Below are 26,068 nucleotides of genomic sequence, written 5' to 3'. Positions count from 1 at the left end.
CAATGTTTTCATTCCATTGACTCCTACCACAGGAACATTCGCCGACTTCCTCTTTAGGCTCAGAAGATCCACAAATCGTTGTGACATGAAGTTTGCCATGGCACCCGAGTCCAATAACACTCGACATTTGTGCTCCAATCCATTTACATCCAAAACATCAACAATCGCAGTTGCTAATAATATTTGTGTTGTTGTTTCACTAGAGCTGCAAGACACAGTGCATGTCGTTGCAGTCGGTGTCGGAATATCCACTCGCTTAGTAGATTCTTCGTTGATATTCATATCCTTATTTTGGGATTTCTTGTCTTCAGGATGCAACAGCACATTGTGCGTTCGAGAACACATTGAACATTTTTTCTCAGAATTGCAATCTGCTGTTCTATGACCTTTTTTCAGACAAGTAAAACAAAGCCCAATCTGTCGTGCTCTATTATATCGAGCATTTACGTTTAGCTTTCTGAACATTTCACAACTCTCAATATCGTGATTCTCATCGCATACCAAACAGCTGTCGTCAGTCCTACCCACTGTACTCGTGTGAGCTTTACTAGAACCGGAATAATTCTCAGATCGAGACATAGGATTTTGATAACGATTCTTCTGTGCTGGTTTCGCCTTTTCGCATCGTTCCAATACGGACTGCTGATTCTGTAATACAGCAATCATGTCTTTGTACGAAGGCAAACTTTTACGTTTTACACTTGATTCCCATACCTTTCGCGTGTTTTCGTCCAATCTAGAAGCAGTCAAATTCGTAATCATTGCCTCAGATAGTTTGTCCATTTTTAGATCATGATATGCTAGAGAACTTACGCATTTCTCGACATCATCGGTCAGCGTTTTCAACTGAGAGAATGATTCAAAAGTCATGGGTTTCAAGTTCAATAATCTAGCTATTGTTTCATTTATCAACGCGGGAAGGTTTTCGAATTGTTCAGTAAGCGACCTCCATGCACCTTCGTAGTCATTATCCCTTATAATCTCTTGATCAATAGCTCCATGTGCTTTCCCGATCAATGCCTTGTCGAGATAGTGTAGTTTGGTCGCTGCGGAATCAGCGGTGCATTTATCGGCGATATCACAAAACATCTGCTTAAACTTAAACCAATTCTCATACCGACCATCAAAGACAGGAAGTGCTGTTTGTTGTAGGACAATCGTTGGTGGGAATGCCATTGGAAAATTCATACCACTGCTGCCTGGTTGAGTGCTGCCACTGCTCCCCCTACCAGCAACAGCTATAGCTTTATCGGCGGCTGTTTTTTCGTCCTCATATGCTTGCAACATCTCACATAGAGCGATTCGTGTAAATTCATATAACTCCTCAAATTCGAGAAAAACTGGTTCGAACTCACCCGCTTTTGCTGGATCCGCAAGGCAGATGCGATTATGAAAATCGTTAAACTCGTCGTATGCTGAGTCAGTCGTTTTAAGGTAAAGACTCAGCGCATGAACACTGAATTTTCGATGATCAACATTTGCCAATTCAATGACTCTCCTTATTCGCGTCACCTTTGCCTGCGCCACACGACAACAACGGCTCAGCGCATCTACACTTTCTTCCATCTTTATTTTATTTTTCTGTGTTTCTTGTTCTTCACGTTGCTCATGCACTGACAGCACTGGCGAACTTTTTGCTAATGGAGACGGAACGGCATTGAAAATCAACTTTTCTCCACCGGATCTTAGCATCATTATGCGTCAAGATATTTCGGCACTAGTTTTATCAAACAGTTTTTTCACTTCTATTTTCTACCGATCACTTCACAAGCATGACCTTTTGCACGATTCAAACTTTTTCCATGTGCTCATGGAATCAATTCACTGCTTCCCATTTTTCCAACATGGCGTCAACAGCGTCGAAATCGAAAATCACTATCCCTGATCTTTCACAAATCAATTCGTTCCGTGATCACGTCACGGTTTATATGCAACCAAGCATCAATTTTTTCACCGACACTGCTTGTTTTATTCTTCGATTCGCGTCACTTCGCACGCAAACAACAAAATTATCCAAGCGATGCCTCTAAAATCCCTTTTTTGTTCACTCGCGGCTTTTGAATCCGGTTCGAAGGACCAATGTTTCTTAGATTCAATAAAACGCAATCAAGTGGACTGTATAAAATTAATTTATTCGTTGCAAGTAAAAAACACGTCATCACGCGTCGGTTGATTTGCACTTTTTTTTTTTTATTTAATAACATATTTTAAGGCACATTGCGTTAAGCTATAAGATGCCGAGGGCATATGTTTTAACTACTTAAACTAGATTTTTTTTTTATTTTCACATCATATGAGCTTTGGGAGATCTAGTCTTCAACGGGTGGTCGGCAGTGGCTGGCTGGATCTTGTACGCTGGAGTAAACTGGCACGACGTTGGTACGTATCACTGTTGGTCGCATCTTTTCGTTCGTGTGGGTCCGCGGAAAACACCCCCGACTACGGGGAGCCGGCTGATGGCCCGCATAATCATCGACTTGAGCGGCTCTCCGTGGTGGTGAATTTTGTGGAAGAGAAGGAAAGAAACAGAGAGAAGTTTATGTTGTTGAAAAAGGTGGTAAGGGAGCGAAACTACTTAGGTCAGCGATAAGATCTAATTAGTTGACATCGAGATGGTGAAGAGACGGGGACAGGGGAGCAAAAAATTAGTGACAGCAGAAAGATCTTGTTAGTTTTTCGATGAAGATGGTGGACAGACGACATTTGGGGAGGTTCGAGCGGATGTTAGGTACGAGGTTGAAGGAGGATGTTGTGGAACCCTTCAGCAGATCAGACTTGTAAGTTAATGTTCTTTATGAACTGATATAAGAGCAGCATATAGGGAAGGTCTCGATGGGCCAACACGTCTCGTACTGGGACCATGGGTGATATACCTCGGGCCCGAAGGGAGTCAATTAGCTGTGATCTGGCGCCACAATACTCGGTACATACCCAGACAACATGTTCAATGTCGTGATAACCCTTATCGCATGTGCAGAGACCATTCTCCACAAGCCCGATACGCCGGAGGTGCGTATCCAAGGTGTTATGATTAGACATGAGCCGGGACATCACACGAATGAAATCCCGACCCACATTCATCCCTCTGAACCAAGGTTTCGTCGATACCTTTGGGATAATGGAGTGTAACCATCGTCACAGTTCCCCATTACTCCATGAAGTTTGCCAACTTTCGAGCGTCCTTTGACGAGATACACTGAAAAATTCGTTGAAGCAAATTGGTCTTTCATAAATTTCACCTTCTAATGCGCCCACTTTAGCCAATGAGTCTGCCTTTTCATTTCCCGGAATGGAACAATGTGATGGGACCCAGACTAAGGATATTAAATAAGACCGACCAGATAAAGTTCTCAAGTGTTCCCGTATTTTCCCCAGGAAATATGGGGGATACTTTCCTGGCTTCATTGCCCGGAGAGCTTCTATTGAGCTTAGACTGTCCGTGACAATGAAGTAATGGTCTTTGGGCAAGGTTTCAATGATCTCGAGGGTGTAATGAATAGCAGCTAATTCTGCGACGTAAACTGAAGCCGGATCACTGAGTTTGTAAGAAGCGGTGATGTTTTGATTGAAGATGCCGAAGCCTGTGGACCTGTTGATGTTTGATCCGTCAGTGTAAAACATCTTTTCACAGTTGACTCTTCTAAATTTATTATAAAAAATATTAGGGACCACTTGAGGGCGTACGTGATCCGGAATTCCACGAATCTCTTCTCTCATGGAAGTGTCGAAAATCACAGTAGAATCAGAAGTATCCAAGAAATGAGCACGGTTGGGAACAAACGAAGAAGGGTTAATATTCTGAGCCATGTAATCAAAATACAAGGACATAAAACGCGTCTGAGAATTGAGCTCGACAAGCCTTTCGAAGTTTTCAATCACCATCGGATTCAAAATATCGCATCGGATTAGCAATCGATATGAGAGATCCCAAAATCGATTTTTCAACGGTAAGACGCCCGCAAGCACTTCGAGACTCATCGTATGAGTCGACTGCATGCAACCTAAGGCAATACGCAAACAACGATACTGAATTCTTTCCAGTTTAATGAAATGGGTGTTCGCGGCGGATCGGAAGCAAAAGCATCCATATTCCATTACGGACAATATCGTTGTTTGGTACAGCCTAATCAGGTCTCCTGGGTGGGCACCCCACCAAGTACCGGTTATTGTACGGAGAAAGTTGATTCTCTGCTGGCATTTCTGTTTCAGATACCTAACATGACATCCCCAGGTGCCTTTGGAGTCGAACCAGACCCCGAGATATTTAAATGTGAAGACCTGAGCTATGTTTTCACCCCCTAGTTGAAGCTGTAGTTGTGCTGGTTCTCGCTTCCTTGAAAATACAACCAGCTCAGTTTTCTCCGTAGAGAACTCGATACCCATCTGAAGAGCCCATGTTGACAAGTTATCGAGGGTATCTTGTAATGGTCCTTGAAGATCGGCTGCTTTGGGTCCTGTAATAGACACAACGCTGTCGTCGGCAAGTTGTCTTAGCGTGCAAGATGTATTGATACATTCATCAATGTTGTTTACGTAAAAATTGTATAAAAGGGGGCTTAAGCATGAGCCCTGAGGAAGACCCATGTAACTGAATCGTATTGTCGACAAATCACCATGCGCGAAATACATGTATTTCTCGGACAATAGATTATACAAAAAGTTATTCAAAATTGGTGAAAGACCATGCTGATGCAACTTCTCAGATAGGATGTTTATTGAAACTGAGTCAAAAGCCCCCTTGATGTCTAAGAAAACTGATGCCATTTGTTCTTTACGAGCAAATGTCATTTGAATTTCTGTTCAGAGCAACGCAAGACAATCGTTCGTTCCTTTGCCCCTGCGGAAACCAAATTGTGTATCTGAAAGTAAGCCATTAGTCTCGACCCAATTGTCTAGACGAAACAGAATCATTTTTTCGAACAATTTCCGGATACAAGAAAGCATGGCAATCGGCCGATACGAATTGTGATCGGAGGCTGGTTTTCCTGGTTTTTGAATGGCGATAACTCTTACTTGTCTCCAGTCATGTGGGACAATATTATCCTCAAGAAGCCTGTTGAATAAATTCAATAAGCGTCTTTTAGCAGAGTCAGGCAAATTTTTCAACAAGTTGAATTTAATTTTGTCTAACCCCGGAGCTTTATTGTTACACGACAAGAGCGCAAGTGAGAACTCTACCATCGAAAAAGGTGTTTCGTTTCTGTTTGATGAGGCGACGCGCATGATCGTCTGTTCCGGAACAGAGTCAGGACATACTTTTTTAGCGAAATCGAATATCCAGCGGTTAGAATATTCCTCGCTTTCGTTCATGGTGTTTTTGTTGCGCATTCGTCGGGCTGTGTTCCAAAGAGTGCTCATCGATGTTTCTTTTGTTAATCCGTCAACAAACCGTCGCCAGTAACCTAGTTTTTTTGCTTTAACTAAGTTCTTCATTTGTTTTTCTAGCGCCGCGTAATTGCGATAATTATCAGGTGTTCCATATTTTCTGAACTTTTTGAATGCTAAAGATCTTTCCGCGTTCAATGATGAGCACTCTTTGTCCCACCACGGATTGGGAGAACGGATGTTAGTTTTCGCGCCGGGTACACGTTTCGTCTGAGCTTGAATCGCGGAGTCGAGAATCAAGCCAGCCAAAAACGTGTACTCTTCCTCCGGAGGAAGTTCTTGTGTTGTTTTGAGTTTCTCAGACATCGAATTAGCGTATTCTTTCCAATCAATATTTCGTGTGAGGTCATACGAAACATTGATTGTCTCCGCTGGTCGTAATCCGCAGGTGATTGAAATTACGATAGGTAGATGATCGCTACCGTGGGGATCAGGGATCACCTTCCACTTGCAATCCAGCCGTAGTGATGTCGAGCAAAGGGATAAATCCAGCGCACTTGGTCTTGCTGGTGGTGCAGGAATCCGTGTCATTTCTCCCGTATTAAGAATTGCCATATTGAAGTTATCGCAAAGATCATAGATCACGGTTGATCTATTGTCATCATGAAGACAACCCCAACCCGTACCATGTGAGTTGAAGTCACCTAAAACTAACGTTGGTGCGGGAAGGAGCTCAATGATATCGCTTAGCCGCCGATGCCCAATCGAGGCCCTTGGAGCAATGTAGATGGAAGCAATGCAAAGGTCTTTGCCTTTAATTCTGACCTGACATGCGACAACTTCAATACCTGGTATCGATGGGAGGTTAATTCGGAAGAAGGAATAGCACTTTTTGATCCCCAAAAGTACTCCTCCGTAGGGATCATCTCGATCCAGGCGAATTATGTTAAAATCGTGGAAGTTGAGGGTTACATTTGAGGTCAGCCAGGTTTCACACAAAGCAAATGCGTCGCATTTCAAACTATTTAAAAGAACTTTGAAGGAATCAATTTTTGGGAGGATACTTCTGCTGTTCCACTGTAGTACAGTGATTGCATCCTTAACCTCGTTCGATGTATTAGCCATCAAAGGATACAATCTCTGAAAGGAGGGGCCATTTTGCAGTCAACTGCTTCAAAAATGCTTTAATTGTTGGCATAAATGTCATCAACAGACTCTTGAGAGGATCAGTGACGTTGAAGGTTCTAAGAATCCAGTCCACAATGTTAGAGAATTTCAGTATTCCAGCACTTGATTGATTCTCAGTTTGTATTTTAGGGGTACTCGGGGTTTTTGGTGTACCGGGAAGTGCAGGAAACTCTTGGTCTGATGCTAAGTTCGCTAGACCAGGAGCCTTTTGCTTCGGTTTTTGGGAAGCACTTCGAGTATTTATAATTTTTTTGGCCCCGCAATGGATATCCTTGGGCCTTTACAAGGCAGTTTAGGAGATGAGATCGTCCTTCTTTTCCTAGAACCGCTAGGCATAGTAAAGGATGATCCCTCTTGAGGGTCATCGGAATCATTCTTGTCGGTAGGCAAACAATCAAAGAGATTCATCGATTCGACAGGTGGCATGGTGTTCTTCAGCATCTCTGCGAAAGTTCGTTTGGAACGTTCTTTAAGAGATTGCTTCAATTTTTCTCCGCGCAGTTTGTACGCGGGACATGAATTCAATTCATGTGGGTTTTCCCCACAGTAAAGACACTTTGAAGCTTTTTTGCCACATGATTCGTCTGCATGTTCCCCTCCACATTTAATGCACCTTTGCTTATTGCCGCAGTAGGTGGCTGTGTGACCCAGCTGCTTGCAATTGGTACAATTCATTACCCGCGGGACAAATAAGCGTACAGGTAAGCGAACCTTGCCCAGAAGGACGTAATTGGGAAGAGCAGATCCAGCGAAAGTTACCCGAAATGAGTCTGATGAAGAATAAGTTTTTGTCTTATCTTCTGCAATTTTTACTGAACTCAATTGCTTGCAGTCCAGTATTTTAACATTCTGAAGAGCAGGATCTCTGAAACAGCCAACCCCACTCTTCAGAAGGTATTCGCAGGTCAAACTCGCCTCACTAACCACGCCGTCAATCTCCACTTCCCGAGCTGGTATGTAAACGCGGTAATTCCTCGTAAAGGCCTCATGGCGAACGATCTGATTTGCCTGCTCGAGGGTTTTCACGACAACTTTCAACTTTTTCGCTCGAACTTTTGCTATCTGGATAACGTCCGAGTAGTACTTAGCCAGCTCACTTGATATTTGCATCAAATTGAGTGATTGTTCTTTTTTGGACCGGAAGTATACCACATAGGGCCCAGCAGAACCGGTTGGCCACACGCGTGTGCGAGAGGGGTTATCAGGGGAAGATAAATTATCCAGGAGTTCTATGCCATCCATTTTTATGGAGAGATTATCATTTGAGGGAGGACGCCCTCCGCCCTCGTTCATAGTAAAGTAAACACACGCTTTATTGAGATATGTTGAGATAAACGGGTAGAATGATAAAAACAAAACACTAGGATTATACTTAGCTAGACACCACTAATCCAGTTCAAGGTCAGCAAGATGATTGTCTCTGCTGCTAGTGTGCGGAACCTTCGCACGGGAACAATCACTAGCACCGCAAACAAAGAGCTAACCCTCTTGGATACACAATAGAATAACGGCAGTTTTTGATGATAGGCACCGTCTGATCACTATTATACTAGTCTGGTAAACTATCGAATGTGTGAGAAAAAAACCTTTAGCAAGGAAAAACACACACGGCACTGCTTAAGAGCACGAAATAACGTCCGATCGATCCGAGAGATGCGGTACGAATGATGATTGATTTGCACTTGTTTCTTCTTCTGAGAAAATTTATACTGCGCACTTATCTTAAAAAATGGGTGCCAACATGACACAAAAAAAACTACCTGTCAAATACTGAACCAGGGATAATACACTGTAAAGAAATAGTTTTGTTTCGTTTGTTTTGTTACACTAAACAGGGCCCAAAGATTAAAAATAATGTTACTTATGATTGCTTATATATCTAATTCTCGGTGTGCCTTTTACGGGTGTTTTTAACAGACACTTTAAACTTTTCCACTGGAACTGTTATTGTATTACATTTCTTTACGTTTACTGTCTTGTTATTTCGGCAAACCATGTCTTGGACCTTCTTAATAATTATATATCTGTTTTTGATTTCGGGAGGGGCCTAGGCCCCTCGGGCCCCCCCTTTGGGTACGAGACTGGTACTTAGATATTGTATTTGCCTTTTGAAGTCGTCTTTCCGTAGAAAACAGACAAAGTTCATTTAGGGGTTAACCTAAGTTTGTGCTTAGGGCACATAACGGGTTTTACTTTTCTTTATGTTTCGTCTTAGACTCGTCAGTGCAGAGCAGTTGAAATTGAACTGATTAGTGCAAACTTAAACATTTCAACTAAGTAGGCGTAAAGTTAATGCTATTTTCAAAACACTTTTCAATTGGTACCGAAGTGCCATGTCTTTGCTGACGTGCTAAACGAAAACATTATTTTCGCTTAATACTGGCTGATTCAGGTATGGTCATTTTGGGGTTAACCTAAGTAACCCTTGATATGTGACACTGACTAGTCCAGTTTTCAAGCGATTGCATATCCTTTGTACAGTAGAAAACCTGTTTTAATCCACCTAGTGGTGTAATAATGTCTTTCTCATATGTCACATATTCTCATATATAAATGTGTGGTATTCTTCAAAAGAATTTTCTTTGATTCTTAAAAAAACAAAAAGGTTTGCCCATAAACTTGTATAATCTACATAGTGAAATAGTACTCAGGTCGGTCAGGCCATCTCTGAGAAAACAAAAAGAGGTACTTCCGAAACCGGAATCTGAGAACCAGTATAATCGAAGTTGGTTCGGTAAAATTGACTGGGATCCATTTTTGAGTCTATGGCTACAATCTTCGGTCATTCATCAAAAACCCAAGAACAATGAAAGCCAAATTAATGTTTGACCGTCTACTGACAATGACTACCGCCAGGAATAGTTTTGAGACAAGTTTAGAAATTATTTTACTTTTTAGTTCCGGTGTTTCCGGAATCAGGAACCGAGAACCAACATAGCCGGAATCGGGTTGTTAGATTATCTATTGACAATGGCTACCGATTGTAATAGTTTCGATTCCAGTTTAGAAATTTTTTAACGTGTATCCAATTTTTACCAAACTTCACCCTATAATTCCGGAACCGGAAGTCAGATCCGGATGAAATTTGGAAGTTTTGTATGAGACCATGAGACCTTTCATTTCAATCTAAATTTGTTGAAATCGACCACGCCATCTATGAGAAAAGTGAGGAAGTAATTACAAATTTTTTCGCTAGTCACATTGTTCATGAAAATCGGTTCAGCCGTCTCCGAGAAAAGTTAGTGCAAAAAAATGTTACATATGTACATACATACACACACATACAGACATTACTCGACGAACTGAGTCTAACGGTATATGACACTCGGCTTAGGCAAAACAGAAACATCAAAAAGTTCTTGAAATAGGTGGTTGCTCATTGCGAGGGTATGATGGCAGCAATTGCTTCTGAATTTGATCAATAATGACAAACAGTAATTACCTACTGTTTTGTGGCGTATAGAAGCAACATATATAAATATATATATATATATATATATATATATATATATATATATATATATATATATATATATATATATATATATATATATATATATATATATATATATATATATATATATATATATATATATATATATATATATATATATATATATATATATATATATATATATATATATATATATATATATATATATATATATATATGGGGCATTGCACGCAAAATCAGCCACCCGTTACTGATCGGAATTAGCTGAAATTGTACAGGGAGTTTCTAGATGATCCATCCTGGGACTGGTAAATCATCCTTCAATGTACATCTTCTGGTAATCCCAGAATTCATTGATCAGTACCAGCGCCAGTCAGGCCCGAACGTAGATCGTCTAAGGAATGGGAAGGGATGTTAGTCCAACACTTGTTGTTAGTGGAGGCCGTATATACTACTGCGCACTCCACAAGTGTCACAGGGGAAGGATATTTGTTAGTAAAAATGTCAGTATTGGTATTATTCGCGCGCGACTCAGCATGTTCCGGATTTTTGCTCGGATGCACCACTAAACTCATTGACTTCCCGAGTGAACGTTTCAACAATATCCTATATTGAAGTCCCGGCAAGTCTTGATTCACAGCTCTTGTTCGAGGAAACTGAAGAAAAATTTGCAATACTATCGCGTAAAGAATAAAAACTTCCCTATTTTTTATAAATGAAATTACGTGATACAAAATAAACGAGTGAATAGGAATTAAACAAAATAGCTGATTCATTACATTGACATATTCCAAACAGTTGTTATAAAATCATTTTAAATCACCAAATAAAGGTCGACAGATTTCACGCGCGTCTTTATTTATTATTTATTAATCTTTATTATTTCCGCTCTATTATTTTAATTACTTATTAAAATTATTAATTGGTTATATTGGTTGATCTGGGCAGCCGGCTACCGAGAAAAATATTAATTTATTGTTTGAAATATTAATATGAAGTGTTTTTTACTACGTGTTCAATATATCGATATATGTTATCTCTGTTATTAACTTTGTAATATCAACGGATTTGCGCAATAGTTATAGATCATTTATTTATTTATAATTCAATTTATAATCCTGACAGACAATCAATAACATGGAAGAAGAAAATATTCCAAATAAAACTTTCTTTCGAAGTTAGACGGAAATTGATAGGTTGAATGAAGAGATAATTTAGTAAAATAGAGTAATCAGAAGTGAAACATTGAAAATATCTGATAACGAAAAGTAAAAAGAAACTCCTGCAATTGTCGCCTTTTACGACATGGATGCAGGAACCCAGTGGATCTATTCTTGGTTCATTTTTTTCTGCCGGATTCCACACGGCATCTAGGCTGGTACTGTCCGGAGAGTGCTAATAGGTACTATCAATCTCCTAGTGGACCCCAGCCCCTGGTAAAGAACTCGAACTATTTGATGAAACAAAGTAAAAATTAATAAACGAATAAAAAAAATATAACTTGGGCCTAATTTGTTTTTTTTTTAAAAAGAAGCCTTAGGGGCTTCTAAAAATTTAAAATACTAGACCCATGTTTGAAATTTTATATTTGTTTAATTATTTTTATTTTGTTTTATAAAATTGCTTATTTGAAAGATAAAGAAAAGTCGTTAATGTTTTGGGCAAATTTTTGTATCTTCAGTAGATTTTACATTAGAGGCTGTTGTAAAAAAGCTCTTTTTTGTAAACGTGAAACTTCAAAAAATCATATCTCGAAAATTCCACGTAGCATATTGAAATAAAAAAATGTGTGTCGAATATTTTCGAATTCTTTACCGGAAAAAAATAGTTGGAAGAAGAAATAAAACTGGGTGGCCGATTTTGCCTAACCGACTGTATGTTAACATAATGGCCTCAAAGGAGATATTAAAAACCCTTATTAATCCACCTAGTGGTGTAATAAAGCCTTTCTTTTCCCATTCAAACAGTCTCATACTTACATATATTTATATATATATATATATATATATATATATATATATATATATATATATATATATATATATATATATATATATATATATATATATATATATATATATATATATATATATATATATATATATATATAAGAAGTTTGAGCCGATGAGAGAGGTGCAGGCATTTGATCTTCGAACTTAATCAACCCAATGGTAGCATCTCTGAGAAAATTGAGCGGTAAAAAAAGCAATTTGTCGGTTGGGTCATTTATACCATTACATCTCCGGCAGTGCGGTAAAATTTCAGTTCCAATCGAATAATATCAGATGAAAATGAAATTAATGGCCACTGACTGTCAGCATATCGATACAAATTCTTTTAACTTTTGCTGCCATTTTCAAGCGAAGCTCTCAGAATTCATCATCAGTTGAATAATCGTACCTAGTCATATGAAGTTTTGCTTGCTCAATTTCAAGTGCCAAATAGTTTTATTTTGAATCAAAGTGAGCATTAATAAAATACTCTCTTTCCCCGAACTTGGTTCATATGATACGTATTTCATGCAATAATAAAACAATGGATCGATCTCGATCGATTTTAGCTGCTGACAAGCTCGGTAGTATTTGAAAGTTAATAAATGATGGATTAACGCGATTCTCCGTAATTATACATTTTACCGAGACGGTTACAGAACTCTTGGCTGTGCAAATCTCAGCAATTACTTCATTGAAATACAGCAATAAAATTTGAGTATGTTGTCCAATGGATTTTCTTTTCACTGCGGACTATCAGTAAAATCCTTGCTGTGTTGCAAAATCGAGTCGCCAAAGTACGGCTAATCATTCTTTTATTCTCGCGAGATACTCGAATTTTCAACGCATCAACACGTCCTCACTCGTTGAGAGTTACCTCGGAAGTCTTTTACTATTCAAGATGAATAACATATATACTATGAACACTAATTCGTTTCTATGTTGTTTTCCATATACTTCTTCCTATTGGACACACAGGCTCTGCGATAAGCAACTGAATAACATGCCCCATCCGATCAAGAATTGGGTGCCATGCTGTCTGACATCGTTATTTTTATACACCTTCGCAGACGCTATTGCGCTTACCAAAACAGACAAGCCTCTAACAAGCGCACATGCAGTGGAGCAAACCGTTGAAGATTATCACGAGTATGACGATTCAATTACATTGACTACGGAACAAGCAACATCGGTATACAAATTTGAATCAATGCAGTTTCACAAGGGGATCGAGCAGTCGACGATTCGTAATACTGACTATCTCATTGAAGAGATCGCTCATAGTAACGAAATATCAAAGAATGAAAACTCTGTTATCAAGGTCAAGGTCGATCGCCTGAGTAATTCGTTTAAGAAAAGCGTGGAAAAAATCAAAGCCAAACACAAAAGAGTAGACATTATATTTCTGATTGATGCAAGCTCCAGTGTTGGTAAAGCTAATTTCATGAGTGAAATTAAGTTCGTCAAAAAACTACTATCCGACTTCAATGTTAGCTATAATTACACAAGAGTTGCAGTTGTTACATTTAGTTCGCAAAAAAAAATTGTAAGCAAATATGTAACTTCTTGTGTGAATATTAATATGATTGCTCTATTACAGTACCGTCACATCGACCAAATTTCTCAATCAGTGAAGGACAACGATAAATGCCTTCTACTTAATTATCAAATACCAAAAATTTTGTTTAGCGGAGGTGGCACATACACATATGGAGCTCTAAAGGAAGCGGAAAGTATTTTTAAATTAGCGCGAAATGATAGCAAAAAGATTATATTCCTAATTACCGATGGCTTCTCTAACGGTCGTGACCCTGTTCCCTTGGCTGATGTGCTTAAAACGAACAATGTAGCCATTTATTCAATTGGTATTCAAAGTGGTAATTATGGTGAGCTTTACAAAATTTCCAGTACCCCGAGTGAGGATCACAGCTATGTATTGGACAGTTTTAATCACTTTGAAACTCTAGCCCGAAAAGCTTTGCATAGCGATTATAGAAGTGGAGAAAACATAATAGTTAATTCTAGTCTTTGTAATGTGTTGTGTTCTGATGATGACAAGTTTCTCAATGACCAAAAATTAAGTTGCTGTGACCGAAAGGCAACATGCAGCTGTAGTACAAGTTCCGGTCACTATTCATGCGTATGTCAACCGGGTTTCTACGGCACTGGATTACAAGACGATTGCAAGCCTTGCCCGAATGGCACCTTTTGGGACGACAGAACCCAATGTACAAATTGTCCTGATGCCAACCATATTACATTAGTAATTCCAGCGATGAAAACTAGCGATTGTGTTTGCAAGATTGGTTATAAAGCAGATGAGAGTGGTCGATGCGAAGTAATTACTTGTCGTGCGTTGACTCCACCGATAAATGGATATTTCGTGAAGCAACCAAATGCATGTGGTCAAGTTCTAAATGCAGCATGTGGAACTAGATGTCAGTCAGGTTATCAATTAGTTGGAGATAGTATTCGTCTATGTCAAGGAAATGGTTCATGGTCTGGAAACGATCCCAAATGTGTTTGTAAGTGACTGCAGTGACAATTAAAAAAAACATTTCCATGATTTTTGAATCTCATTCAGTAAAAACATGTCCACCGCTGAAGATACCCTACTACGGACTGGCTGTATGTAAAAATCCAGATTTAAATTTATATTTCGACTATTCACCTAGAAACAAATCTTTCATCGCAAACTACAGCGCATCGGTCGAAAGATTGACAGAACCCATGCCGATTGACACAGACTGTACGATCAAGTGTGGACATGGATTCTATCTAGTAGGATCAAGCAATAGAAATTGTTTGCCATTATCTAAATGGGATGGACTACATACATCGTGCAAACGTAAGTAGTATAGTTTCTTTTCTTTTTGTCCAAATAAGACGGCTAAGACCGATCACGGTCCATCTTGCCAAAGTAGTATTGTTTATACACACGTAGAGAAAAAAAAATTCTGTACTAATTCTCCTTTATCAATCACCGTACGATACAAATAAGTGACGCTGACTAACATAACTTCGTTATTATGCCGCCTCCAATCAATGTTTGTAAGTCACTACAGTGACAACTTTTCGTCAATGTCAAAAGTTGATTTCACTTTGTTATGGTTTTCTTGAATAGAAATGGTAATTAAAAAACGGGTGGGTAATGTCAGGGACATAACTGGATGTCGTGAATACGAAAACAACTGACATGTTCCTTAACACTTCCGAATATCAATTAGTTGATCAATTGTATGAATTATGGAAGCATTCCCCTTTTTCACATTTTTCGCAAAAATAAAGAAGGCTACACTTGATCTCGATTACTGTGAATTTCACACAGCGAGAAGTGCACAAATCTAACCAAACTGTTCTAGATTTGAACTAAACTGAGCATATTTACCTTCGATTTTCAAAGAAGAAATCCTAATAGTTCTTTAGAAAACTTTTAGAGCTATTAGAACGGCTGATTTTGTGTGATGCTTCACCGTTGTCCTCTTTTCGTTGTGTTTTCACCAATGCAAACAGCTGGCAGATGTGACGTAATCGCTCTTGTCGGAAGCGAAACGACACACAATACATCTGCTCGCAGTGGCGATAGAATCCAAACTGATCCAATTTCTGTTAAGAGGTTCATTTTTACGTGATTTCATTTGTTGCTTTTTCACTTATGGGCGGTCCTAACGGCTATGAAAATAGCCGCATACAGAATTTTAATTTCGATTATTTCACTTTGGATTTGCATTTCATTGAAAGAAACTATCAGGATGCTGTACGGAATTCATTCCTGCCTTTCAGAACGACTAAATTGTGGAACTCACTACGATATTAAGCGCTGTTCGGAACATTTTTCTCGAACGATTCGTTGTACAGCAGCAGATATTTAGTTCTCTTCCTCAGAACGCGTTCTGATTGGCTGGTGTTGTGTACTATTGAAATACTTTAATCACAGACTAACAGACAGGACACTCAAAATAGATTCTTCAATCATTTTAACGGTCATTTCGAATATTCCTTTATTTGGGACAGTACTCACATGATGGCGCCACGTTACCCTATCAAAAACATCCTGTCTGTCATCTAGACTGTGTTTATTTTTTTCATTTACCAACAGAGTTGCCATTCATACAGAATTACCTGTAATGTATTGATTTGTATACGTACATGCGAATTTCATGCAGGATACAGATTAAATACATATTGCCAAAACTATATACATAATTGTGCCTACTTCTTATCCTCCAACGCAATACAAAATCGAACCCGTTTTGTTACAATATTTACTTGCTTCTGGTCTGCCGCCACTAAATTTCGGGTGAAAACTACCAACACAATAAAAAATAGTCTAGATGAAAAACGTTGAGTCAAATAAATGGTTACCTTCCAACATCGCGAAAAAGTTGAATATATTATCAACGTAATCCAATAATTTATTGTGACGATTCATTTTCAAATATTTTGATGAAATCAGGCATCCCTGCAAGTAGCTGATCGGTGTTGACAAACGAGGGGAAACCAACTAGTAAAAAAACTTTTACATAACACAAGGGGTGTACAGATAGTAAATAGTTCGCGCAGTACAATATAGGTGGAACTAGTGCATCACGAAAAATTATTTTTATAAGAATTTACTCATACTGTCATGTCTGTTAGTCTGTGCTTTAATGTTGTTGCTGTACTATTGAAATACTTTAAGGTTTTTGCTATATCGTTTGAAAATTGGATTCTATTGGTAGTTAGATTATATAAGTCCTTGCACAGATCACTGAGCTTTACAAATACGAGAAAGGCAAACGCGTCTTATGAATTATCCTCTATGATACTCGTTTATACCAACTATTTCAGAAAAGTTTAATTTTGAATTATTTGAGATTATGTCACACAACTGAAAATTTTATCATAAAATTGTGATCATATTCCCGATGGCATGTAACAAAAATTATGTTGATTCGTTAGATACAACAAGAGATATTCACGATCAAAAACTTATCACTCTCTCAGAGGGTAAATTTTGAAAAGCCCCATAGTAAAGTAAATCGTATTCACGACAAAATATTCCTCCGCGACATCGATTATCTATTCGCGTGAGTTTTTATATAAGAGCCATGTTTTGTGGTTTGTCGAAATTTATCTCGACGACTTTTGTTAGCTTTTCAGACGACTTGCGTCAGCTTCGATTCGTGTTTCAAATACGTCAAATTTGTGAATTAGAACGGCAATGCATTTTTCGATTGCCGACGGCGCATTAATGGCCAATGTATTACTTGATTTAACCAAATCTTCAGCAAGAGATTCAGGCATACTTATGGCTTCTGATAGGCTAGATAATTGTAGTGATATTCCATTTTCGGTTGAAGTATTTATGTTGCTTATTTTGGTCAGCTCCGTTTGAATGTCGGTCAATAATACCTCGATATGATTGAATAATTCGTTCGATATGGCTGTGGTTTATAGATATTGAATAAGGGCCTGATACGAACCCGACTTAACCTTAATACTTTCCGTTAATTTTTGTTGCTGGCGTATAAGCTCTTTTAGATTGAATTGTTCAGAATAGTCCGCCTGATATTCAATGCACAAAGGAAGCATGAATGTGCATAGCAGTTCTTCATTATTTCGATGAACCCAAATACAGGTGGAATGAAATTTTCTTCCGCAGGTTTCACTGCAATTCCATAGTGAACGATTGTCGTTCAATGCACAGTTGAAAACACCGAACTTTGCCATACTGCACTACGCGATACCATAAAAAAAGTAAATATACACGCGACAAGGTTGTCGGAAGAAAATAAAAGTATATGAGGATTGACGCGGGAAAAGAAATGTGAAAGTAAATAAAAAATAATTTGCGCGAGGGGTTTTTTGAACGATGCCCAAAAAGCACCCGTACACTCGGGCGGTTGAAATAACAAAATGACATTGCACAGTGGTCCGAAACGGGAAATTAGCGTGACAAAAATATTTTCACTATTAAATATTAGTTTTTTGTTGTTGGTGTCTTCACAAAAGTTGTTTGTTTTCAAATGGCGCTCCTTTTGATGAAAAATGTTACTAGGGTGGTCTTCATTTAGATTGAAATCTGAAATCTAACTTTCTTAATTGAACTCAAAAATTATTTTGCTGTACAATACAGTTGTAGGAGATTTTATTTTGAGCAACTTTGCTGAAAAAAGCACTTCTCTAGCTTTTCATTTGACGAGTTACATCAATTTTCTCGAATAAGAGTAGGGTGGTTAATGAAAATTAACTTTATTTGTTCTAACTTTTTTGTGAAACATTCTACGAAAAAGTTGTCTTCAGAAGAGTTGTTGTACTAATCATTGCGCACATTTTTGATCAACCAAGCTTTTTCCTATGAGCTATTAGTAAAAAGTTATGATTATTTTTTCATCAAAAATTAATCAAGCTTCAAATATTATTATTCATTAGAAGCCAGATCGATAAAAATGTATCCTATGCGGTTCCTGAAAGGTCATAATATAAGTAAAAATTTAAGAGAAAATTGAGAGGGTGTTATTTTTTTTAACTTATTTAAATTAGTTTTAAAAATACCTCAAAAACATTGCATAACTCTTAAACGTCTTAACGTATCAACATACTTTTTTCGGAAAAATGATAGTATCAAATTAGTTCTACAAGTGTTCCATACATTGTCTATTCGAGAAATGAGACACACAAAAACTACAGGCGAAAATAGATTTGTTTGTTATAATGAGTAGAATTTATTTATTCGAAGCAAAACTCATTGTGCGTCGTTTTCCGGTTTTTACAGGCTATTAGGTACACAAGTGGATGAAAAAGAAGGGCCAGTGTCATAGGCGTCTCGGCACGATGTGGTTAAAAATATTTGCATTTTACTAACTTGCACCAACTTGTTGGAATGGTTGTCGAGATTATGAAACTATCTGTTCATAGATTTATCATGGCCAACTAGTTCGGAATAATCATATTACACAGTATCTCTAATCCTCAGCTGCTCAAACTCAATTGAAGTAGTTATTTTGGTAATAAATAATTAAAATTGTTCTGCAATCTATTTTCGGCTGTAGTTTTTGTGCATCTCATTTCTCGGAAGGACAATGTATGGAACACTTGTAGAACTAATTTGATACTATCATTCTGCTGAAGAAAGTATGCGTAAGAGTTATGCAATGTTTTTTAATTTTTTGAAGGTATTTTTAAAATTAATTTAAATAAGTTAAAATAATAACACCCTCCCAATTTTCTCTTAAATTTTTACTTATATTATGACCTTTCAGGAACCGCATAGGATACATTTTTATCGATCTGGCATCTAATGAATAATGATATTTGAAAATTGACTAGTTTTTGATGAAAAAATAATCATAACTTTTTACTGGTAGCTCATATGAAAAAGCTTGGTTGATCAAAATTGTGCGCAATAATTATTATAACAACTCTTCTGAAGACAATTTTTCCGTAGAACATTTCACAAAAAAGTTAGAACAAAAAAAGTGAATTTTCAGGAGCCACCCTACTTTTATTCGGAAAAATTGATGTAACTTGATCGAATGAAAAGCTAGAGAGGTACTTTTCTCAGCAAAGTTGCTCAAAATAAAATCTCCTACAACTTCATTGTACAACAAAATTATATTTGAGTTCAATAAGAAAAGTTAGATTTCAATCTAAATGAGGACCACCCTAGTAAGATTTTTCATCAAAAGGAACGCCATTGGATTACAAATAACGTTTGTGAAGACGGTAACTACAAAAAACTAATATTTAATAGTGAAAATATTTTTGTTACGCTAATTTCCCGTTTCGGACCATAGTGCATTGTGTATCGCTAGCGCAAGCAGCCTCATTTGGATGATCAGAACGTGGTTAACCACATTAAAATGCAGCATACCAGTCAATAAAGGTTGATTTGCTTGAAACAAGGCCTTAATAATGCTGATCGAGTTTTTTCTAAGTCGAAATTACAATTAATTACGAGCATTGTCTTTTTTCCCTGTTTACAAACCATGGTTTCTCGCAACAGAGACGATAGTTTCGTTTCATAGAAATTCTGTTCTTCAATATGTGTGTTCGCATTTAAGGGAGAACTCGCGTCAGAACTTCAAGACTCATACATATATGTCGTATGTATGTAGTCTAAGGTCAAAAAAGGCGGGTGGGTAATGTCAGAGACATAACTGGATGTCGTGAATACGAAAACAAATGACATGTTCCTTAACACTTCCGAATATCAAATAGTTGATCAATTGTATGAATTATGCAAGCATTCCCCTTTTCCACATTTTTCGCAAAAACAAAGAAGGCTTCACTTGATCTCGATTACTGTGAATTTCACACAGCGAAAAGTGCAAGAATCTAACCAAACTGTTCTACATTTGCACTAAACTGAGGATATTTTCTTTCGATTTGCGAACAACACATCCTAATAGTTCTTCAGAAAACTTTTAGAGCCATTAGAACGGCTGATTTTTTCTAATGCTTTCCAACGATGCTTATTCATCCATCGAAATGACTGGCAGCTGTGACGTAATCACTCTTATCGGAAGCGAAACTAGCTTTGCAAACGGCACAAAATACATCTGCTCGCATTGGCGATAGAATCCAAACTGATTAGATTTTATTTTTTTTTTTTTTTTTTACATTAAATATTTATTGTTTCTCTTTGGTTACATTTCTGTATGATATTACATGTCAAGTGATGTAGTAATGTTACTTTTCATCTTTTGATTTACGGTAATTTACTAGTTAATAATTTTGATTCAATTTCTTTTTAACAGTTTAACTGATAGACAGTTTGATTTATAAAACTAAACTACAACTAAAACTACAACAAAACTAAAATAGTGAACTAATAAGAGGGTATTCAGAAATTGCACATTTTTCTTGGAATTTTCCATTGGCTGCAATTAGTTTCTCGTTGACGGTAGTGACGTCTGCTAGTTGATGAACTGTTGAAGTCCTGGTGAACCACGGAAGATCCAGAATCATTTTCAGGGCTCTGTTCTGCAGCACTTGGATTTTGTTCCGATGTGTAACGGCACACCTCCCCCACACAGGCAACGCGTACTGAAACACTGGAGCGATGATCTGGGTGTAAACGGCTAACTTATTCTTGCGAATAAGAGATGACCTTCTCTTGATTAATGGGTAGAGACATTTGATGAGCAAAGAGCATTTAGATTTTATCTTGTCGACATGCGAGCGGAAAAGTAGTTTACGATCAAAAGTGAGCCCCAGATAGACCACCTCATTGGACCAGTCGATTTGAAGCCCATCAACCACGATCTTGCAATCAGCTGGAGGAGTGAGTCGCTGAGATAGGCTGTATGGAAACAGGATCGCCTGAGTTTTGGAAGCGTTAATTTTTATCTTCCAGGTGTTCATGTAGCTGACAACGGAATCAAGGCAGTTTTGCAGCTTTTTGGTGAGATGTTTTGTGACCCTACCTTTGCAAAGGATAGCTGTATCATCCGCGAAGAAGCAGAATTGGCAACCATCAGGAAGTCGAGGGAAATCCGAGGTGTAGACGTTGTACAGTACTGGTCCGAGAATACTACCCTGAGGTACTCCGGCGGGTACAACAAACCCGTTCGATAGGGTTCCGTTCACGCTGACTTTGAAGCTTCTGCCACTGAGATAGTTTTGTACTATCTTGATGAGGTACACTGGGAAGTTGTAGCGATACATCTTGTAGATGAGACCTTCGTGCCAGACGTTGTCGAATGCCTTCTCGACGTCCAGCAGAGCCATGGCTGTAGACTTTGCGACGTGCTTGTTACGGTCGATTATGTTCACTACTCTTTGCAACTGATGAGTTGTGGAATGACCCTTTCTGAATCCGAACTGTTCGGGCAGGAAAATGTTGTTGTTTTCGATGTGCAATAGAACACGATCTAAGATGAGTCTTTCGAAGAGCTTGCTTAGCGACGACAGAAGGCTAATGGGACGATAGCTAGAGGGATTCGTTGGATCTTTAGATGGTTTAAGTAACGGTACAACCTTGGCGATTTTCCACTCCGAGGGGAAGTAGTTCAAATCGAGACATCTGTTGAAAACACTGGCAATAAAGGTGTAGGTCTGATGGCTGAGTTTCTTCAGTGTAAGGTTAAAAATCGAGTCAAAGCCCGGCGCCTTCATGTTTTTGGATGCTTTTACTGTTGCGGCAACTTGTTCGGGTTTAACCTTAACATTTTCCGGAACGTAGCAGCGGGTGTTACGCAAAGTGGACATCGTTTCTCGAACTGCGTCTTCCATGGGACTGACAACGGAATTACCCAGGTTGTGAGAGCGCAAAATGTGTTCGCCGATTGCGGTCGCTTTTTCAAACGGGGTTACCAGAATGTCGTTGTTCTGAGTTAACGGAGGGATTTGTTTCGGTTTTGACTTTAATACCTTTGACACCTTCCAGAAAGGCCGCGAGAACGGGTCTAGCCTTTGGATCATTGACGAGAAGTTTTCGTTTTTCAAGTCATCAACTCGAGAACTGATCAGCTCTGACAATTTCGATGCAACGTATTTTTTCGATAAATCGCCTGACCGTTGAAATTGGCGCCGTACTTTGTTACGTTGACGGATAATTGCTTTGGTCATCGTGTCGATTTTAAGCAATACTCCGTGGATCGGAACCTGTCTAACGCAGTGGTTCTCAGCTACAGAGATAGCGGCCTTCAGCTCGGTTAAAGCCTCATCTATATCGTCAGTGGAATTCAACGCTTTAGTAGCATCGATATGCCGATCAACAATCCGGGCGAATTCCACCCAGTTGACGTCGTGGTAGTTTTTCCTGGTTTGCGGTTCACCGCACTGAATATCACCACCGATTTGAAATGAAACCGGAAAATGATCAGAGCTGAGATCGTTTGTTGTAACTGGTTGGCTCAGCAAGTCGAAGTTCGACAGAACTATATCCAAGGTGGACGAGATGCCGGCAGGCGAAAGATATGTCGGCTGATACGGAGCGTGGATGGTGTAATAACCCAGCTGTAGATCCTCGAAGAGAAGACACCCATTTTTATTCCTACGGATATTTCGCCATGTCTCGTGTTTCGCGTTTAAATCGCAAGCCAAGATGAACTTCTTGTCGGTTCTGGTTAGCTTCGCAAGATCATTTTTAAATTTCCTTGCCATCCCATTGCCGTCATAGCACTGTGTCGGACAATAAGCGGCAATAATAATAATTTTTCCAGTATCGGAAGACACCTCGATACCGACAGCTTCGATCACCGATGTGCGATAGTGCGGTTGAATGATATATTTAATAGTTTTTCTGATGGCTAGAGCGACACCCCCTCCGCCCGAGTGGGTTCGATCCAGCCTAACTATGTTAAACCCAGGAAGGTACAGATTATTTCCGGGTTTTAAATGCGTTTCCGTGATAGCTACGATATCTGTTGATTGTTGCTCCAAGAGATCACACAACTCAACGCGTTTCCGCGACAATCCGCGGGCGTTCCATAAAACAATATTTAACGGGTTAACAGGCATATTGTATAATGAATTGCCCTAACACAGAAATCTGGTCAAATCTTGTTTGACATTTTTGCATTTTGTTGCACATCTCTGCGAAGATCGGCAAGAGTTGTTCGGTGGTAAATTTGGGCGGAAGATTTTGGTCCAAATGAGGGGTATTTAAATGGGGACTCACCTGAGCTGGTTGACCGTTCACTCCAGCAAGTGGCATTCCGGATCCTGCCAACAACGATGACCAGGGAACCGTAGGATTTGGCTGCGGCGGCAGTTGCTGTGTGGAGGAAGTTCCAGCGCCGTTCTTCCGATTTGACGCCAGCAAAGGAAACTCGCCGTTATTGAAAACCGGACCCTTGTTGGGTTTTCTTCCAGGCTGATGATTCTGCGATGCACGTTTCCGTATTTGTTTATACTCCTCCCTCTTGCGACACTGCTTGTCGGTAGACCGATGACCTTCACCGCAATGAATACATTTCAATACGGCGTCTCCTTCTGCAGGGCAGCTGGACGTTAAATGCACCTGACCGCAGTTGTTGCATCTCGGTTGAAGATGGCAGTTGCGTGTACCGTGTCCGAAGTTCAGACAGCGCATACACTGGGTGACGTCACGGTTTGTCCCACGGTACGGTTCCCAGCTCACGATCATACTGCTGATGGATCTAACAGCTTTCAAAGCGTTCAGTGTCACTGTACCTTTTTTAAAATGCACGAGGTACAGACAATCGCGATACTTGTTGGTGACATCCTTCCTAGTCATCGGGAAAACAGCAACCGGTTGGAGCTTGTATCGTTCGGCCAGCTCCGATGCGATGTCATTACCGCTCATCAGCGGTAAACCACGTACCACTGCTTTGAATGGCTTTTCCGTTGCCAAATCGTGCGAGAAATACTCTGCACCAGCACGATCGAGATAATTTTTTGCTTTCACGTACTCGGATTTGGTATGCAACATCACCTTGATGCCGATACCACACAGCTTGAATTCAGCTTGAATTCCAATTCGAATCAGTTCACGCTGTAACGTTGCGAGCGGGACTGATTTCACCATCAGCGGTGGAAGTTTCACTTTAGCTTCTTCTTCTTCTTCGGGCAGTTCATCGAGAGGGCCACCGAATCCGTTGACATCGCTTACGTTGGTTGCGGTACGGTTGCTTCTTATTTCCGAACGAGCGGAGTGCACTGACATCATATCACCAATTGTGGATTGATTCTGGTTCTGGTTTTGAATAACCACACGCGGACTGGGTGTGTTATTTTTGTTACGCTTAGGATTCGCCTTGGGACTAGCTTTTGAGCCTCCCGAGCGGCGTCTACGTTTCGCCATAAAAACTCAACAAACGAACGAACAAACGCGAGAGAACGAAAACACGTCTGAACACGTTCAACTATCGACAAAGAATGACGAATGATCGAATTTCGACCACGGTCCCCCTTTTATACGCCTGATTAGATTTTTGTTAGGAGCTTTCTTTTACGTGATTTCGTTTGTAGCATTTTCACTAATGGGCGGTCCTAACGGCTATAAAAATAGTCGCATACAGAATATTAATGTCGATTATTTTATTTCGCATTTGCAAATTTATTGAAAAAAAAAACTATCAATATGCTGTAGGGATTCATTTCCAGCATTCAGAAGGGACAAATTGCGTAATTCTCTACGATATTAAACTCGGAACATTTTTCGCAAAAAAAAGCTTCACTTGATCTCGATTACTGTGAATTTCACACAGCGAAAAGTGCACAAATCTAACCAAATTGTTCTTGATTTGCACTAAACTGAGGATAATTACCTGCGGTTTGCGAAAAACAAATCCTAATAGTTCTTTAGAAAAATTTTAGAGCCATTAGAACGGCTGATTTTTTATAATGCTCTCCAACGTTGCTTTTTCATCCATCGAAATGACTGGCAGCTGTGACGTAATCGCTCTTGTCGAAAGCGAAACTAGCTGTGCAGACGACACAAAACACATCTGCTCGCAGTGGCGATAGAATCCAAACTGATTCAATTTTTGTTAAGAGTTTCCTTTATGTGATTTCGTTTGTAGCTTTTTCACTAATGGGCGGTCCTAACGGCTATAAAAATAGCCGCATACAGAATTTTTATGTCGATTATTTCATTTCGGATTTGCATAATTTATTGAAAAAAAACTATCAATATGCTGTAGGGATTCATTTCCAGCATTCAGAAGGGTCAAATTGCGTAATTCTCTACGATATTAAACTCGGAACATTTTTCGCAAAAAAAGGCTTCACTTGATCTCGATTACTGTGAATTTCACACAGCGAAAAGTGCACAAATCTAACCAAATTGTTCTTGATTTGCACTAAACTGAGGATAATTACCTGCGATTTGCGAAAAACAAATCCTAATAGTTCTTTAGAAAAATTTTAGAGCCATTAGAACGGCTGATTTTTTATAATGCTCTCCAACGTTGCTTTTTCATCCATCGAAATGACTGGCAGCTGTGACGTAATCGCTCTTGTCGAAAGCGAAACTAGCTGTGCAGACGACACAAAACACATCTGCTCGCAGTGGCGATAGAATCCAAACTGATTCAATTTTTGTTAAGAGATTTCCTTTTATTTGATTTCGTTTGTAGCTTTTCCACTAATGGGCGGTCCTAACGGCTATAAAAATAGCCGCATACAGAATTTTTATGTCGATTATTTCATTTCGGAT

The 26,068-nt window shown here is 39.0% G+C and overlaps 1 protein-coding gene across 2 annotated transcripts in view; it reads left to right on the top strand.

The window, feature by feature from the left end:
* The window catches only part of LOC131425227 (sushi, von Willebrand factor type A, EGF and pentraxin domain-containing protein 1-like), a 62,295-nt gene that overhangs the window by 7,150 nt on the left and 29,077 nt on the right, over window positions 1-26,068 (top strand). For both annotated transcript variants that reach the window (XM_058586931.1, XM_058586932.1), the window contains exons 2-4: window positions 12,937-13,504; window positions 13,559-14,483; window positions 14,543-14,806. In XM_058586931.1, the coding sequence (XP_058442914.1) occupies window positions 12,937-13,504; window positions 13,559-14,483; window positions 14,543-14,806 (1,757 nt within the window). The remainder of the gene's footprint in view (window positions 1-12,936; window positions 13,505-13,558; window positions 14,484-14,542; window positions 14,807-26,068) is intronic.

Source organism: Malaya genurostris, chromosome 1 (assembly GCF_030247185.1).
Source record: "Malaya genurostris strain Urasoe2022 chromosome 1, Malgen_1.1, whole genome shotgun sequence".
In the NCBI taxonomy this organism is placed as follows: domain Eukaryota; kingdom Metazoa; phylum Arthropoda; class Insecta; order Diptera; family Culicidae; genus Malaya; species Malaya genurostris.
The sequence above is the reverse complement of the archived record's forward strand: the minus strand, read 5'-3'. Positions and strand labels throughout refer to the sequence as shown.